This window comes from Poeciliopsis prolifica, unplaced genomic scaffold (genome assembly GCF_027474105.1).
Source record: "Poeciliopsis prolifica strain line A6 unplaced genomic scaffold, Auburn_PproV2 SCAFFOLD011, whole genome shotgun sequence".
In the NCBI taxonomy this organism is placed as follows: domain Eukaryota; kingdom Metazoa; phylum Chordata; class Actinopteri; order Cyprinodontiformes; family Poeciliidae; genus Poeciliopsis; species Poeciliopsis prolifica.
This window is the reverse complement of record NW_026562386.1, coordinates 2,514,762-2,533,736: the sequence shown is the minus strand read 5'-3', so window position 1 is coordinate 2,533,736 and position 18,975 is coordinate 2,514,762. Positions and strand designations below refer to the sequence as shown.

Below are 18,975 nucleotides of genomic sequence, written 5' to 3'. Positions count from 1 at the left end.
TCTGCCCAGTCACCAGTCTTCCCAATGATTGTGCAGCCCACGACATCTGTATGCCACAGTAATAAATTAATTAATTAATGTATATATAAATAAAGGCAAGAAATATTTCAATGACTGTAATAAACTGATATAATGTATGAGTTCCACTTTTGGAAGTGAGAGACAAGAAATATTTAACTATCATAATATTTTGAATAAAGAAAAAGATCTAATTTTTATAGAGAAAAAAATAGTTCAAAAAGTTTTTTTTTCTAAATGTAAGTATAACGGAGAAATAACGCAGACAATTTGAAACAATGGAACTCATCATTTGTAATACAATATGATAAAGTACTTGTATATCAGTGCTTCTGTGTCTGAAAAAAAATAAAATCGTAAATATTGCATAAAATCTCAATTGTGGTGCTGCTAACCAAATGTGGCCGGAAGAGGGCAGCAAATACGCTTCTTTTGCTTCCATGGAAACGACGTATTTATGAATGTCGAACGGTGGGGGCGACAGAGTGCAGTTTGTGACATTTCACTTCCTTAAACGAAGAAGAAAACGGACTCTACTTTCAAACACTGTTGTGTCATGTGTGGTTTGGAGTGAAACCTGCTTCTCGGGCAGTTTTTACGTCTTTTTAATGATTAATAATTCTTATTCTAGGAGCTGTTTTTTTTAGATTCGGTGCACGTTGACTTTTCTACCGGCGGTGCCTCTGTTAGCGAATGGCTGTCAGTAGCTAAGCGCAGCGATGTCCTCACCGTGGACAGAGCGGCAGGGACAGGTTGGAGACCTGAGGAGCCACAGCTTAGAGGAGCTCCGGGAGCTGCTCCTCCGTCAGGAAAAGATCCTGTCTAACAGGTGAGTACAATAAAGCACAGTGACAGCTTTGATGATATTCGCTTTCTCTCTCCTATTGTAGCTTTTGTGTTAACTCTCAGATTAGCTAAAAATGGATTACTGAACTCATACAGGTGTGTTTTTTTTAGTTATCAGAGGGATGAATAAATGTTAATAATGCCTTTGTAGCACGTTTTTGTTGAGATCCACTTGGAAAAAGTAATTTTAATATAATCAGGGTTTTGTCTCAGTTTGGTAAAGCAATGTATACTTAAGAAGGTGCTTATCCATCCATCCACCCCTCCCTTCCTCCCTCCCTTACAATTTATTTGTATATTTAAAGTTTATTCACTATACACACAAAATGACATGTTTATTTATACCTCATAAACGGTTACAAGGGTTGACAACTCTGGAAATTAGAGCCTTTAAAGACATAAAATGTGTAAGAAAAAGGCTTCATGTGCAGGCGGCTGTATGTGTTGAAGTTGTATGCAGGCCTGAATCAATGGGATCAAGCTGAAGTGAGGCAGGACAAAAAATCAACCTGCTGACCCAGCATAAGTTCTAAAAGTGTGATTAGGTCTGCGAGTTACTAATAGATCAGACGCAGGGGTAAGGTCTTAGCACTGTCAATCATTCTCTTGTACATGCTGCTCAGTATCTAGTATTCTCCACCAATGTAACATTGTTTTTCCAAGATAACTGTTTATCCTCTGTGATTAGTGGCCTTGCTAATTAGCCTAAGCAGTCAACTGCCGTAACGTTTGTGACTGCCGTATCGTTCGTAAATAACGTTCGTAACTGCCGTATCGTTCGTAAATAACGTTCGTAACTGCCGTGACGTTCGTAAATAACGTTCGTAACTGCCGTATCGTTCGAAAATAACGTTTGTAACTGCCGTGACGTTTGTAAATAACGTTCGTATCTGCCGTATTGTTCATAATTAACGTTCGTAACTGCCGTATCGTTCGTAATTAACGTTCGTAACTGCCGTATCGTTCGTAAATAAAGTTCGTTACTTCCGTATCGTTCGAAAATAACGTTCGTAACTGCCGTGACGTACGTGAATAACGTTCGTAAATGCCGTATCGTTCATAACTGCCGTATCGTTCGTAAATAACGTTCGTAACTGCCGTGACGTACGTAAATAACGTTCGTAACTGCCGTGACGTTCGTAAATAACGTTCGTAACTGCCGTGACGTTCGTAAATAACGTTCGTAACTGACGTGACGTTCGTAAATAACGTTCGTAACTGCCGTATCGTTCGTAAATAACGTTCGTAACTGCCGTATCGTTCGTAACTGCCGTGACGTTTGTAAATAACGTTCGTAACTGCCGTATCGTTCGTAATTAACGTTCGTAACTGCCGTATCGTTCGTAATTAACGTTCGTAACTGCCGTATCGTTCGTAATTAAAGTTCGTTACTTCCGTATCGTTCGAAAATAACGTTCGTAACTGCCGTGACGTTCGTAAATAACGTTCGTAACTGCCGTGACGTTCGTAAATAACGTTCGTAACTGCCGTGACGTTCGTAAATAACGTTCGTAACTGCCGTGACGTTCGTAAATAACGTTCGTAACTGCCATATGTTGTAAATAAAGTTCGTTACTTCCGTATCGTTCGAAAATAACGTTCGTCACTGCCGTGACGTTCATAAATAACGTTCGTAAATAACGAACGATAACGTTCGTTATTTACGAACGTTATCGTAAATAACGTTCGTAACTGTCGTATCGTTCGTAAAGAAAGTTCGTAACTGTCGTGACGTTTGTAAATAACGGTGACTGCCGTTCATATTCACCGTTATCAGTGAACATAATGCTTTTCTCTGGTGATTTTAATTTTAAATCAGTTTTCGTTTTGTAAATAACATTTTTATATTGTCATTTTATTTATCTTTTGTTAAAATAAGTGGATTTTTTTCTCTATTTTGTATGTGCAGGATTTTTTTTCATTGCAAGTACTCAAGACATTGTTGGTTGTGTATTTGCATATATAGATAGATAGCATTTATTGTCATTGAACGGGATTCAATGAAATTTCTATTGCAACTCCCGTGCAAAAGTCAAATATATACAATATAAAATAAACAAACACACAATAATAATAATAATAATAATAATAATAATAATATATACAACTAAAATTAACTAAAGGCACTCAACCACACCAAAGAAGAAGCAGCAGGTCCAATTATGGTAAAGTGCAGATGATGTGACAGTGCAAGTGCAGAACAATATGGCTGTGTGGCATCTTTAACATATGTTACCAATGTGCATATATTGTTTGATTAAGATGAAGCATAACAGATTTTTCTTGTTATGCAGGCGGTTCTTGCAGACTCTTCCTGACAAAGGGAAGAAAATCCAGGACTTTGCAGAGAAAGTGCGTCTCGCCATTGAACAATGCAGTGAGGAGGAAAGGAGGCAGAGCTTGATGTCTGCTGCCAGAGCAGAGTTACAGTCCAAGTATCACCAAGCTTTCTCTTCCCAGCACCGTGCTGCACCCCTCACATCAGCAGCTTCACACCTGAATGAAGAGAATGAGGGTGCTGCAGGTGATGGTACACAGGACACATCTTTGGACAAGCAACAGGACCAGCGTGTCTCCACAGCAGAGACAGCTGCAGTGAACTCTGATCACACCAAAGAAAGTGAACTTGTGGATGCCTTGGACAGAGTTACTCTGTCTGAAGAGAGCACTGATAAATTTAATGAACAATTAAACAGCAAAGCAAAAAATAACTACTTTCTTGTAAAGCAGCCAGCTAAAAAGCCTCACTATATAACTGTCCTAGAAAAAACCAAGAGGTCTGCAGCTCCCAAGAAGCAAAAATTCAAACCAAATCAGTAAGAGGACATTGTTTCATGAGTATAATTCTCTTGTTTCAATGTTCTCTCACTTTGTTCATGAATACCATCTTCTCCTCCATATTATCCAGACTTCCCCGCAGAAATGACGGCTCTCCATCAGGATCTTTGTCTCCTGGGCGTTCCTCTGGAACTGCGTCGCCACTCTCTGCTCTGGACAGGAAGGAGCGCGACAGGAAACACCTGGATGACATCACTGCAGCCAAACTCCCTCCTCTTCATCACAGTCCAGCACAGCTTCTGTCTTTGGAAGAGTCAGCTGCTCTCGTCAGAGAACAGACAAAGAAACAGCAGGTTGGTGAAGCCGATGTTATGTCTTTCTCTCAATAACTACAAATCCACAACTTTATCTGTTTGCTGTGTTTTCTGGTTTTTGTGATGCTATGTTGTCACTTGTTCTCTGACAAAGATATTCTCAGATATTTGAAGAGGAGTCCAGAGTTGTATTTTTTTCATAAATTTGACAACTTCCTAAGGCAATTGGTTGTGCTCAGTTTTATTTGGGAACATTAGAGTAAAAAGGCTGAATCGAGCTTCATGACATACTTTTCAGATTTATATTTGTAAAAAAAACGACTTGTATCTATTTGCTATGAATATTGTGACTATTCCTCTTTGAGTTGGTTTGAAACAAAATTGTAAAATGTTCAAGAGGTATGAATACTTTTGCAAAGCACTGCAGTGGCTAAGTCACATTTTTTTGCCGTTTATAATGATTGAGTTGGCTTTAGTTCTTTTTCATCACCACTAGAGGGCAGCATCCAGTCGCTGGTTGTCACAGCCAGACTCCTGAGCCAAACTCCTGTGCTGCTGCTGCTGCTTCTGACTCCAAGTGGAGCTTTTTATCATGCATAGTTAAAGGTTTTAACACCACTAGCTTTACTGCTGGTTCTCTGTTTACCAACCTTTTCATGTCAGCTGTCTTTCTGTCTTGGGGTTTATTTTCAGGAGCTGCAGGCCAAACTGGCAGCCCAGAAACTGTCTGAAGGACTGAAGATCTCCATGGGGAGCTACACTCCTGAAGGTGGCCCCCCGGCCGCCTACAGAGAGGTTCACGATGAAGGATCCCACCTCTCATCTGAAGAGGACTGATTTTGGATGGACAGCTTGGGAAAACAGTGCAACCTTGGCCTCTGACGGAAAGAGGCTTTGGACCTCATGGTTCAGGGTTTTCCATTTCAAGACCAAAGAGAAAACCAGTCCTTCCTCACTGTGAATAGCTTTTAACCGTTAAACACTGACGGAAGCTGATTGCCACTAAATTTATGTTTGGACCGGTTGTTGCAAAGTCTTGCCAGTATGAAAGTACATTGAAGTGACGATGAGTCTTAAAGTGATCAGTGATATTATAACATTCTGAGTCTGGTGTGGTTCATGTGAAGCTTCAGCAGCAGACGCTATGCAACAATTAATTCACACTTTCACATGTTTTTCTCAGACCCGAGGGCTACAAGATGTCAAACAAAACTTAATAAAAGCTTCATTTTGAGCTTCTCACTGGCTTTGTCTTTACTGATCTGCAAGTACAAGACATGAATCAGACATGTTTTGCTGCGTTTTGTTTTTTCCTTTATTTTCTGTCTTTATGGAAACACATTTGCTCCATTGTGGGATTCTTAAAGTCAGCGCCAGGTAGACTTGTTTAACCCTGTTAACATTTGTGTGCGGGATTTATAGGCATTTGTAGAACAGCTACAATTACAGTTTTTGTCTGTAATCCACTCCAAAGAACTCCCATCACAACATAAAATTTGAAAAAGAAAATGCAGTTTATACATATATTAGAAGTACATTTTCTCATTATGTAGTTAAATGTTATAAGGAAACCCAGCTGGTTGCGTACAACAGTTGGTGACTTTAAAAGTGGGAAAACGCACTTTCATTTAAATGTCACTCGGATTTATTTTACTTCACCTTCTACTATGTACATATTAAACCTGAGAACACTAGCAACGTAAAAATGATTTTCTGGCCTATTTCTTTGATAATTGAATGCATGTTATGACCTGCAGAAAGTCCCGTCTAAAGAAAATACAGACCTCATACACCATAGAGATGTGATTAACTACCACACTTGAGTTATGTGGAATATTTCCTAGATGTAGATAAGGAAACGTCAAGGAAAATATAAAAAATCCTTCTCATTTATCACCTTCACTCTGTAATCCCAGCATTTCTATAAATAAACAGCATGGAGATGGAAATCTAAGCGGTCAAATCATAGAAGAATAGTTTTTTATTTGGATAAATTAAAACATCAAGTATATTTTAGCTCATTTAGGAGTGAGGAAGTGGCTACCAATCAGCTGGCAGTAGAGCTGTGGTCAGCGGCAGCAACTTATATTTTGAAGGCCTGTGAGATGTTATCAGACAGGAATCCGTCACACGCTTGATAAGATTAATGTGGGGTAGTGAGTTATTAAGGCTTGATGGCTGAGACATCTGGACTGCATTTGGATCATGTTTTCTCTGGGACTGGCAGGCGATGACGGGACGGCAGCAGGCTAATGGAATATGGCAAACCCCATTTCTCAGCTGCTAATAAATGGTAGATAAGAAATGCCAGCATCTTTCCAATCTGCCTTTCCTTTCCCGTCATCTGCCTCGCAGCTCTGCTAACTTTCCATATTGAAAGGGCCTGAAATGGGGGTGTAATAAGGAGGAAATAAGGCGCTGAGGCACCTTTGGAGGGGAAGTGAGGGAGGCTTTCTGCAGGTCACAGTTTGGTGACAGATGCCCCTTGATAACCTTTAGTAATTGTGGCTGAAGGAAGGGCGGATGATGTTTTGAAGAGAGAAAGGAAACATGTAATGGCTGGGTATTTAGAAACCGTATCTGATGGGCCCACGGTGACGTTAGATAACTAATACGCGATCACGCTCTGCAGAGGATCCTCTCTGCGCTGGGATTAATTACACCATACCTTGCTTACATACACTTGCAGACTGTTCTCAATTATGGCGCATATTTCTGCTGCAGCCCGTCTTTGGCATGGCACTGGTTTCTAAATATCTCTAGAGGTTGTGAGGTGGAACTTAGCAGAAAGCTGTTTTTTTTTATGTTGTTTATACTTCCACTCAGATCCCAGACCTCTTGACTCAGATTAATAAGCTCCTCATGAAGTAGTCTGCAAGTGATTTGCTCCAACTCAGGGTCCGAAATCACACGTCCTGCGGGAGTAGAAATAATTTGCTGTTTGGGAGGGAAAACTGGAATGTGATTTCAAAACTTTGTCTTCAAAGAGCCGTCTGCTCAGCCTTAAATTAGATATACAGTATGATGTATAGACTGGCGTTTAATGCGCGTTAGACCCTCAGCACAATGATTTGATTACGTCTGCCAGGTTGCAAAGTCTGAGCTCATTCTTTTTTCCATTCTCTGATGTTTGTGTCATTTTTTTCACAGCAGCTTTCTGCAGAGGTGACTGCAGCCGATCTCCACCAAACCCAGCGTCTGCACACACAGGTTAAAACATCAGACTTTTGTGAGTTGAAACATTTGATGATGATAATAATAATAAATGTGGTTTGGATTTGCAGGGACAAATAACTGCCCTCTTTATCTTTATCCTTTTAGCAGACACATCATTTTAATCTCAACTGATTCGCATTTGGAGCTTTTTATTATTTTATCCCAGATCATGAAACAAGCTGCCACCACAGTGCTTCACTGTGAATGTGATGTTATTTTGGTTTAACAATGTTGTTTTATTGTCTTTTACATTGTTTTACCTAAGTGCGCTGCAATGTATTGGCCAGCCGATGGTTTCCTTCATTTTAGGAGATCAATTATCGTGTCTGCATGTTTGCAGTTAACAACAGTCACCCCACTTTTGCTAACTCAGTGACTTTCTTGCTACTTTTAGCAACTATTCAGACAAAAATATTCGTACCTGCCTTAAGTGACATTGGCAGGTTTGGCCTTTTCAATTTTGGTGAACAGAAATCGACCAGAAAACTGCAATTGGTGCACCTGGAAACTAGCTAAATCCATAAGTGTTACAGTGTTCAGTGTTGGTTAATACTTTGTACCAATACAAATAGATAATAATAATGTCTTTGTCTCAGACTTAGCTTTGTGTTGTCGCACGTAGAAAACAAGTTGCATTAATCAGAATCTTCTGAGCTTGATTTAGTCTGACTCTGGAGAAACGTCCATCTTTAGTCATGTAAATGTTGTTCTGCGTGTTTTATAATTATGGATGACAGGGTACACATGCAGTGATGTTTTTGTGCTCTTCTCCTGATGAAGAACAGTTAAATCATTTTAGTTCTTGTAACTTCTCTTCTAGCCATGTCTTTCACTAAAGGATGAGACGAACCAGAGCAGCTGTGTTGTTCAGAAAAGTCTTTGGTTTTTAACGGTTTCCTGGAGCATATTTTGTTTGGTTTTCAGTTGATTAACACCATTTAAAAAAAAATAACAAATCACTTTTTTACATGTCGAACATTAACTTTGACTGTGTGTAGACATTTTATAAATTAAGTTAGAGATTCGTTTACGTGGATGTGTGTGTTCCTCAATAAAACCAAAACAAAGCAACAAAGAGCTGAAAGAAACTCGTTTGCGCCTGCGTTGCACTGCTGAATGTGTTGACGGGAAACAAAAAATAAAGAGCTTGTCGGTTTCAACTCATGCAAAATGAAAAAAAAGAAACGATTCATATGCAAATGAGAAGCAAACATCTGTGACTTTGCGCTGGTAGGTGTCTGTGTTCTCTTGACACGAGGGAAGCAAATACTTTCCTGACAGGACGGAGGTGCAGGGCGCTCCAGTTGTCTCACCGTGAAACGAGTGTGTGTGTGTGTGTGTGTGTGTGTGTGCGGAGGGGTGTGTGTGTGTGACGGTGAGCCAGCTCATAGTTCATGTCATGTTTGTTGGCTGCTTCAGGAAGCATGATATGTGGCTGCAGCACTCACCAGGGTCCTGCAGCTGTCTCATAGAGAATGTGGACAGGAAAATGATGCCTGGGTTGATCTGTTAAGTAGAAGAAGAAGGAGATGGTGTTTGGAAGTGAGTGTTGGTTGCAAAACTAGCCAGAGGGATGATTTATTGCAATTTTACATTCTCAAGATGTTTTTTAGCATCCATAAGACGTCTGGACTGTTCAATGAGAATCTGCTCAGGGCTTTTCCTGTCAATGTTTTTGTTAAATGTGGCTCACAGACGCTGAAATCAAGCTGGAATCTGATAATAATGTTTTGAGTTTCGCACTGATTGAGGTGGATTCACATAATGATGAGGATATTGTTTCTGATCTGCAGGTTATCACCACAGTTTAAGCGTCGATGCAGAGGAGATTCACCACTGATCCATAAAATATCACCAGGATGAAGCTCAGTACGTTCAAATGATTAACATGTGTTGCATAGAAATGGTGAGGTCTTATATTCAAGTTTCATTTTATTTTGTTTTTTATTTTACAGTGTAATATTTTATTTGCTAAATAGTTCAAGTCTCAGTCCCACTTTTCATGCCTCTGATTTCCTGAAATTAATTAATCAACTATTAACTTCACATCCCCGAAATGAAAAAAGCAATAATTCAAAATGCATTCTAACTAAAACCAAATTGCAACATCTGCCATTAATGTTTTTGTTTTTTACTAAATACTTTAAACAAAATCACTTTGGTGGTTTTTATCTAAGCAACTTTAAATGTGTTTTTAACATCTGAAGGTATTAAAAAAGTCTAAGAAAAGGCATTTTTAGTTAAGAATAACTTAAATCTACTGTACCATAAACCAGGAGTAAAGATAATTTTATATGCAACTATAAAGCTCTAATGTTTCTTCATCAATCTCTTTTCACAAGCAAAATCATTGATTTCAGGTTTAGTCCCCGGAGGAAAGCAGGATTTCAGTGTATGATTTATGCATCTGTACCTGATAACGGCCTGTCTGGTTGATCTTTCTTATCATGTGGAAACGAACATCAGTTTTCCAAAAAGACAGGAGAAATGTGGATCCATCTGATTACAGAACATCAATATACAATCTGTCAAAAACGAAAAACTAAAGCATCCTTTTGCTTCAGGCCTGCTTTATAAATGTGGAGAAGTTGAAGCAGGTTATTATAAAAACACTAAAAACATTACAAATGTTGGAGATGGCAAGTGTTACAATGGACAAAGATTTCCTCTGTGGAGAAAAATGGAGCAATTCAAAATAATCGAGTAACATTTTCATCTTTGTTTCTCAACTTATTCACATATAAACGTTTGTCTCTGCTCCATTTGAGCTTGTGGTGATTTTTAATCAGTTACTTTTACCTGTAAGTGCTTTAAAATGTCAGGTTTTTGGTTGTAGTTCTGGGTTTACATTATATTTTTATCATTTCAAATGCAATTTTAACAGTACAGAGCCAGTGGTCTGCCATTAATAATGCAACAAACGCTCCAAATCCTTCTGTTCATCTCCACCCTCTTATCATAATTGAGATTTAATAAGTGTAAACAATAAATTATTATTTTAGTTAGACATTTGTGTTTCAGATAAACACATCTGCTTCTAATAGAGTGATGAAATACACGTTATTTTACTATACATGCGCTGCTGGGTTTTTTTTATAATGTTGGACTGTTTTTTTCCCCCCCATTAGGGTTTTTTTTTTTTTTTTGCCAAATAATTAGCAGGTTTAATGTAAAAGTAGTGAAACAACCCACAGTATTTCTGTAGGACTCGAATGTCACAACACATGCGTTATGTTTCTTTTTTCTTGGAATAATGTTTACAGTGCAGAAGCCATAAAACTCACCACAAATGGAAAAGGCATGGTGTGGCTGTAATGAGTTACCCATGTTGCAGCTCTGCAGGCGCAGTACTCTCAGGTCACCACAGGATGGCAGTGGTGGATCTTCTGTCTGCTTTTGTTTGTCATGTTTACTCCATGATTTGCTTAAAAAAAAAAACACACACCAGTTCTGAGAATGAACTAAGTAGTAACACATTTTTATCAAGGTCGTCTAGCTTTGAGGCCAGAAGCTTTTGGGGATCCATCAACATCTGTTGGAGCAAAAATTCAGCTCTTGATTCCAGGTAATGAGCCTCAGAGATGGGATCCTTCTCCAGTCCGGGCTCCAGCCTGTCCGTCCGTCACGGAGCAGATAAGAGCTCACAGTCTGAACCCGTGTCTCTCACCATGACGGGAGATCGTACAAATATGATCCGGACACATGTGTGCTTGACAGCCCTCCCACACTCTCTGCTTGGCCAGCTTTGCATAACAATCCTGAGGCCCGAGGAAGAAAGGATGGAGAAAGTGCGGAGGGGGAGGGAGGAGAGGAGGGGGTGAAATGGGTTGAGGCCCGTGATGCGGAGCGCGGGCCAAGAAGCTGCCAGGGTCCCAGCCGCTCCATGTCTGCGCTGGCACGGTATTAAGCAGGCTGTTTTGGGGCCTGTCAAAAGCTCATCACGGCGAGGAAGCCGTCTCTGTGGGGGGCAGGCGGGGGTGCCAGGGCCTGGCGGGGGGCAGAAACCAGAGAGCCAGCCTGGCAGCCTGGTCATACGGACCACGATCACTCTTATTCTTGTACTCTCATTAATGTTACAACAATGAACTCACATCCAACTTCTTTTTAATGTTTTTTACGCTCCTCTTTGGGTTTATCTGCTCTCTTCATCTTGAATCTTGTGGTCTGTAAGTGACGGGGCCTTTTTAACGCTCTGGAAGAATCTCCTCTCCTTCGAGTAACACATTGGTTATGGCATGATAATGCAAGAACACGTTGGAGGGGGAAGACATTTTAAATATCCGGCATAAATAAACAAACCAACAGAAAACAACAAATAATCACGAAGTCTTTGGACAGACTTAGGATTTCTGTTTGTCCAGTTTGTGGTAGAAAAAGAGAAAAACGATAAATCATGCAAATGAAAATTCCTGAGTTCATCCTATTAATTGACCTGTTGATTATTGTAGTTTCACACATCAGCTCACAATCCTTTTCTACATGCTTTTATGTTTTAATATCGTCCATCATGAGCCGGCTCAAAGCGTAAGAAAACATTGAGAGCGCTCAGATTTACAGAGGACAGATTTGTGAACGCACCGCTTGCAAACATCCTAAGGAAAATGTTTCCCACTATAAATGTCTGTGGATCAATGAGTAAGGTTATTTTTTCTTAATATGCACCTTCAGATTGTCTGCTGTCCAGAATTGGATTATTTTTACTTCAATCTTCCCAGACAAAGCTGTCCGAAAATCAAAAATGTGATGTGTTTTTTCAGTCAGTGAACCCAACAGGCTGCGGTGACGACACTCACCTCAAAGATATACTGAGCGAAAGAGACTCAAACTGAACATTTAAACAGAAAACGACACACCAGGACAAGTTGAAACATGGAGACTGCAAGAGAGCGAGAGAGAGCAAGACTTTCAGCGTAAACTCCCAGAGTGGAGCAATCGTTTTATGCTTCAGAGGTTTTAGTCTCTGGATTTGGACGAGTTTCGCTTCACTTTACGTTTCTTATTGGAGTCAAGCAGCATCCAAGTGTGTTTGCGCTCAGCAAGGTTTGGCGTTGTCCAGGGAGAATCACGATTAAAGTGAAGGCAACCTTGCGTGGGAACGTCCCAATTACAAAACATTACAAGTTTTGCTTTTAATTCAGTGTTTCGCTTTTGTTTTCCTGAAAACACCCGGGCCAAATCCTGCTCATGCTTCAATCTGCGCACTAAAAATCTGCTCCAGTAATACTTTATTTCCCATACCAGCGTTTCACATCTGTGGAGTGTCAGCGCTGTGCAGATCTTTGAGCAGGAACTCACTATGTGTTTTGCAAAATTATGATCATAAAGCCTGCGTTGGGCGTTTCAAATTGGCCCGAGGTCTAATGTGCTACAACAACAGTAAAACTGCGCAATAAAAACACAACAATCTGAAATCCTCCTCCGTCCAACAATTATGGGGGCTATATGGAGCGGCTGGCTCGGTCCTGAGCTGTAATGCTGTGACCATTCCAAGCCCTGAGGCCAGGTGTTTTTGATTGCGATATAGCATGTTGGAGAGCACACTCTGCAGAACAGCTCTGGATTTCTGATAAACCAGATGAGACTGAGTGGGAGTGGGAGGCCCTTATTTATTCATTAATGTTCTGTTTTCTCAGAGAGAGAGAGAGACAGGCAGCTACACCCTCTTTTTAGATGACTTCCTTTGCTGAGTAATTACATTCCAGCTGATATACAACATTTCAGTGAGCAAAGTGTTTTTGGGGTAAACACCTACGGACACAGACGGATTTCACAGTTTAAAGAGGCAGCGGAGTGAGCGCGGAGGAAAAAGAGGCAACAATTACTTCACTTTTATTCCACCAAACCTTTCTTGTTATGGATGCTCTGCAGCTGTTCCTGAGACATTCAGGGTCTTGAAAGGAAACTTTCATGACACAGAAATACAAATAACAAATGACATTTGTGAATATATTCAGCTTTGGAAAACACTGCACTGAACTCCATTGAAAACCTTGTTATTCCACCAAATACTGATTTCTGAACTGTTGTGACTCTTCCTGAGTCACAACATCAGTAATGTTGTTTCTACATGAATATGAACTTGTTTTCTTTGTGTTACTTGAGGTCTGAAAGCACTCCATCTTTGTTGTTATTTTATGCAAATAAATCTTACATTTTTGCTTGGAATTTCAGAGAATAAAAGAACGATGTTCATTTTAATCAAACATTTCTACAAAAAGTGAAATAAGAGAAATCGGTCGTTTTAAGTGGTCTCTTAATTTTTTTCAGAGCTGTATGTAAAATTCAGTTATGAAAATGTCAGCCTTAGCTGCTGTAAAGATGACTTTAGTTGCAGCTGAATAAGCTAAAAAGGTCATAACCCCTGGCTTTTATTTTGAAAACAAGCCGCCGATTACGTCAGGGGAAATACGCAATTTTGCTGGAGGCTTTAACCAATCGTTATTGTCTTGCAGGTCTGAGTAGCTCCCAGTTTTCCATTGGCAAATGTGACTTGCAAGTTGAATTTCCCGTTTCAGAGTAGAACTTGAACGCAGCATACGCGGCATCTTTGATGTTGACCATTTGGAGTTGAAAACAAGAGAAGGAGGAACGCATTAAAGCCGGACGACGATAGGATGCTGTTACACATGGGAGTAAAACAACCTAACATACTGACAGGCAGGAGTGGCCTTTAAACAAAACAAAAAATAAAATGCACTTTCCACATATCTGATCACGCTGCTGTCAAATAACAAAACATCTACACCCAGCTTAAGTTTCCCTTAGCCATAACAAGAGTCATGTATTTCCAGGATCTGACAGTGGAGCCTAATTCCTGCAGTGTGTGTACTGTCATCTCCGCAGTCCCTAAGCTAAACTCATAAAAGCTGTCTTCCTGTTCTTTCTTAGCTGTCAGCACGGAGCATAACAACATGACAAAGATGGTCATGACCAATGAAGAATTTATTAAACTCTGACAAGCATTTACAAGCTGCATCTGGTCCTGATTCTCGTGTGTATACATCTCTGTGTCAGCCCCTGCAGGTGCCACTGCGCTGGTTAGCAGGCCGGTTCTGGACGCAGCGCGGTCTGGATAAAGGGAGCGCGCTCACGTCGGCCTCCTGCACGTCCTCTGCAGATAATGCGGCATCTACCATAATTCCTTTCAAAGCTTATTATTAATGAGAACAAAGTATTCCACAGGAAATACAGTGCCTATAAAAGTACTAATCCCCTTGGAGGTTTTACCCTTTTATTACTTTTGCAAATCAATCTGGATCAAAAGAAATTGCAAAAAAAAAAACAACAACAACAAAAAACTCTTTAATGTAAAAGAAAAAACTGATTCCTACAAAAATAATGACAACTAATATATGTCTCAATCAGATATTTTCCTAAACTCGTGCTTAGGAAGTCACAATCATTTCAAGGATTTAGTAGCAGTCGATTTAATAAAGGAGTGTGTTTTAGTGTGTCTAATATTTATGACACAAAGTGCCTCCCTGAATGAAGTGATAGTCGTATGTAAGAGTCCATGACCGGTGTGTTTATTCAGCTGAATCTGTGAGCGCTCTCTGCATTAATCTCCTGACAGATGCATTGATGCGCCGCAGCCTTTCACCTGTGCACATGGTCCAAGAGATGTATTTAAGGTCTGACACATGCTGGGAAAAAGCAGTGAACATAACGTGACTCAGCTGCGTAATTCTCTTTGTTGTTTTGAAATAACCACTACAAAGCCAGGACTCTTTTTGATGTGGCGTTCTTATTATTTTGCTTCTCTGTAACTTACAGAAACGTCTGCAGAGTAATTTCTCTTAAGCGGGGTTTTTAAGGACCTCAAGGGAGGTAAAAAAAAAACAAAACAACTTTTTCTAAAGGGAAAGATGCAGTGTTGTGTGTTAAACTGTCCTCCTGCTGATTGTATCCAGGCTTCACACCTGGATATAATTGGAAGAGTAAAAACTTATAGAAAACTGATGAGAAAGCTTATGAATTAAAGCACAGATATCAAGTATTTCTTTGGATTAATCTAGAATAAGAAACAGTAACTACTTTAATAATTCACAATATGTACAGATGTTCATTTTTATGACGCGTCATTTGGTAATAATGACACTTTTAATGCGAAGTTGCTCTATATGTTGCATTGAAAATGCATTAAAAGTGTCAACTTTGCATTAAAGTTTCGTTATTTACTGAATGACACTTTGTCAAAATAGTCAGAAACGTTCATGTTCATGACAGGTGTTACGTCAGTCTTATGCACAGCCTGTCAAATAAAGTGTTAACAATTTTGCAGTAAAATCTGACAAAATATGGGGATTTGCTGATTTGTGAAAAACTGGAGGGACTTATTGGTCTGGAGTCGAGAGGGCCACATAAAAAGCTCCGGCGGGCCAGATTTGGCCCCCGGGCCTTGAGTTGGAAACGTGTGTTTTAGATGCAGACAAAGCAGCTTCTTTTTCCCACTGGAGGAATCTGCAGGATGTGATGCTTTTATGACCTCAACGTTTTATGTTCAACAAAGTTTTTGTCAGAAATCCTGCCAAACTATGTATTGCACTATTTGTTAAAGTTCTCTCATGTGAATTATCTTATTTTGGTTCATTTCAAAGTTCGGGAACCTTTGAAGTAATTTATGATTACTCCAAACCCTGAAAATGATTTTGGCTTTTTGTTCAATGGAATATCTGACAGCTTGAGATGTTGTGTCATAAACAAAATATTGTATTTTTGATATTTTTGGCCGAAAGAATTTGGTTGGAAGTAAATCAGAGCTATCCAAACTTTCTGGAGCAACAACTCAGAAGTTTAAAGTGGCCGTGGGTAACAAAATTTGTATCTCTTTTGTTATTGAAAATAGAAAAACAATTCTTTCGTAAAAACAATTCTTTCGTAAAAACAAATTAAATATGCAATATCGTAATGAAATGTACTAGCCTGATAAATCATTTTAGATGTATTCTAGGATAGAAATAACATATTAGACTCTTTTTTAACATGTTTTTCGGTTTATTTTAACACATTTTACCTTCAAGTGAAAGTTACTTGATGTTTTCAGTGTCAAATTTAAATGAAAGGAAAAAATGTGGCTGTTAAAAAGAAATAGTTTCTAACTTTTGCTTGTGTTTTCTTTTTAAATATTGTTTTTATTCTTTCTTTTTCTTTTGTTCAGAGAAAATAAAATTGTAGTTTGTTTTAAGCGTTTCACCATCAGCAGTCTGGTGAAATAAATTTGCAATACTTTTGACTCATGGACAAGGGCCGCACCGAATCATTCGAAGGGCCGCAAAAGGCCCCCGGGCTGCACTTTGGACCCCCCTGGAGACAAAGCCTGTAGAGGATTTTGATATAAAATGTAGGGTGGTTGCCCAGGACGACATTTGAAAGGGGTGGAACAAACCAATCAATGATTGAACTTACTTTTTGTTGTATAAGTTGTTTCCTGAACAAGTTTTCTGGTGCTTTTATTCATGTGCAGGCAACGGAAAGTTGGCACTCCATGGATTTCCAATGCACTGCTGATTACTGCGAGATAAAGGCGTGTTTGTTGACCCACAGGAAGTAAGGCACAACTTACTCTGTGAATCCCTCTTTTTCTTTGGCTGGCGTGACTGAGCAATGCTTCTAGTTATGCTCAACTAGCAAATTTGAAGGAATTGTGTATCCACAAACTGGGAACATTTCTGTGCATGTTTGTGTTATGCAAGCAACCATGAAAGGAAGATAATAGTTGTGGGAGTAATGGCAGAAGGAAGGTGTTACCCGTCCATGCAGGAGCCACCACTGTAAATGAGACCGTACGTCATCAGAAGTCCACCTACGTGTAACTCTGTCCGTGTGAGATGGCGCCTCACTACTACTGAAGACTCTGCTTTGTGTTTTGACTGCTGTTGTTGGAATGACGTTTGAAGACACACGGCGGTTAAACTTGTGGTTTCGACCGTTACGTTTATTCTTCCTGGTTAACCGTTACGTTTATTCTTCCTGGTTAACAGCAACTTCACCTTCGGACCACAAACCAGCTCTGCGTGTTAACATAACTCCCATTCATTTTTCCAAATACAGTACAGATTAAACAAAAGAAAAACTATACAAAACTGAATACTCAGTCATTGGCTATAGAGAGGTCAGTGTTGCTAACCTTATGAACCCAACACTCTGACCTTTACACCGCCAGCTCACCGTAGCAGAAGCCAAAGTACGGCGTTCATTAAAGGACATACGACACCAACTGCCAGAACCCAAAGGAGAATCTTGGTGGCTTCTGCTGACACAGTTAAGACACAACCCTACATTTGACTGGAGTGCAGGTAAGAGATGCCGAGAGAAAGTCTTTGTTTTGTTTGCTGTCCACACCTTGGACACCAACCCAGCTCTGAAAGTGAGAAACCAGCAAATCAGAGTATGAACTGTTGTCCTGCTTTGGCAGTTCTGCTGCTGGAAACAGACGGATGAATGAGCTCTAAGACTTTTCCCCTCACCTTCCTCTGTTTTCAGTTCACCCTTACAGTATTGGCAATCAGCACCGCCTCTTTATTTAAACTGGGAGACCAGCACCCTTTTGATGAACGGTTCAACTTTTGATCAGTTTATTTTATATATTTTATTTTCAGTTTTACCCGTTCAGTTTTTGTGTTCATTTGTTTGTGCATGTTTGTAACTTATTCTAATTCAAGGACAATTAGTTTGGTGTCCTAAGAAAGTCTTGATCTTTAGAAGAATACATAAATGACTGAGCCCTCTCAAGGAATGAAAAACAAATCCTCCTTCAGATTTTTGACAGATCAGGAGACCAATATATTTATGAACATTAAGATAATTTAATGCAACTTAGCGGCCAACAAGGGGTTGGCCACTAGTGTATGAAGGGATGCATGTAATTTTTTCCACAAATATTAAAAAAACGAGCTCATCATATTTTCACATTTGGTGAAAACACAGAAGAGCTTCTGCCAATTAAATGTGCCAATAACCAGAATCTGTTCATTTAAAATTATTTCTTAAGATTTTTTTTCTTTCTTTTGGAAGCTGAAACAGCTGTTTTTGTTTTTTGTTTGGAAAGTTTCAATCAAAAGGGCTAAAAATGAAGATGTCAGCATTTTTGGTCATTTTCAACCACAGTTTCTGAGGGCCAAAAATATCCACAAAAATATCATCTTTTCACCGATTCGATTAATGTGGTTATTGTTGTGTTGTTAATACCTGAGTGTAATTCATAACATAATTAAGTCCAAAAGGTTTGCTTCAAATCAAATTAAATTAAACCTCAGACTTACCTCGTTTAATTGCTGTGGGGATCTGATTACCGTTTGGCCAAGCAGGATTTGTGCTCACCACCAGGCTGCCATACTTCATATAACACCTCAGAGTGGGTTTGGACTCAGGCTGCAAGGTAATTTTAGCTATGTTGTCTAAGTGGGATGAAAGCAGGCCAGGCCGTCTGAACTCTCATTTTACGTCAGACTTGCATTTTAAGTGAGGCTGGTACGTGCTTGGAACGGCTCTGGACTATAAACAAGAGATCCAGCAATCTGCAGTTTCATTTCGACAGCACACCAGAGTGTCTGAAGCAATTATATTTATTTCCTGCCTTGGTGGAAATTTAAAATAGGAACACACCTTTGTGGTTATTAAGTAAGAGAGTGATATTGTTTACTATGGAAAAGATTTCTGCGCCGTCAGATTGTTGCTCAGAGTTATCTTTTTGACAGATGAATGGGAAATATTACAGGGGGTAATTTTATCCATTATCCTGATGCAACATGGAAACATTCATCATTCTCTTATCATTCAGAAGATGTTTCTCACAGCGTTTCGA

The 18,975-nt window shown here is 39.5% G+C and overlaps 1 protein-coding gene across 1 annotated transcript; it reads left to right on the top strand.

The window, feature by feature from the left end:
- Positions 1–482: 482 nt before the first annotated feature.
- polr2m (RNA polymerase II subunit M) lies at positions 483–5,198 on the top strand. Its single transcript, XM_055036753.1, has 4 exons — positions 483–847; positions 3,159–3,680; positions 3,773–3,995; positions 4,650–5,198. The coding sequence occupies exons 1-4, from the start codon at positions 738–740 to the stop codon at positions 4,791–4,793; spliced, it is 999 nt and encodes a 332-aa protein (XP_054892728.1). The 5' UTR covers positions 483–737; the 3' UTR covers positions 4,794–5,198.
- The last annotated feature ends 13,777 nt before the right edge of the window (positions 5,199–18,975 follow it).

Bases quoted from the DNA above. Each gene is read 5' to 3' on its own strand.
- polr2m (XM_055036753.1), top strand. From the start codon at position 738: ATGTCCTCACCGTGGACAGAGCGGCAGGGACAGGTTGGAGACCTGAGG. The intron at 848-3,158 runs GTGAGTACAATA...CTTGTTATGCAG, and splicing joins GAAAAGATCCTGTCTAACAG to GCGGTTCTTGCAGACTCTTC. The intron at 3,996-4,649 runs GTTGGTGAAGCC...GTTTATTTTCAG, and splicing joins AACAGACAAAGAAACAGCAG to GAGCTGCAGGCCAAACTGGC.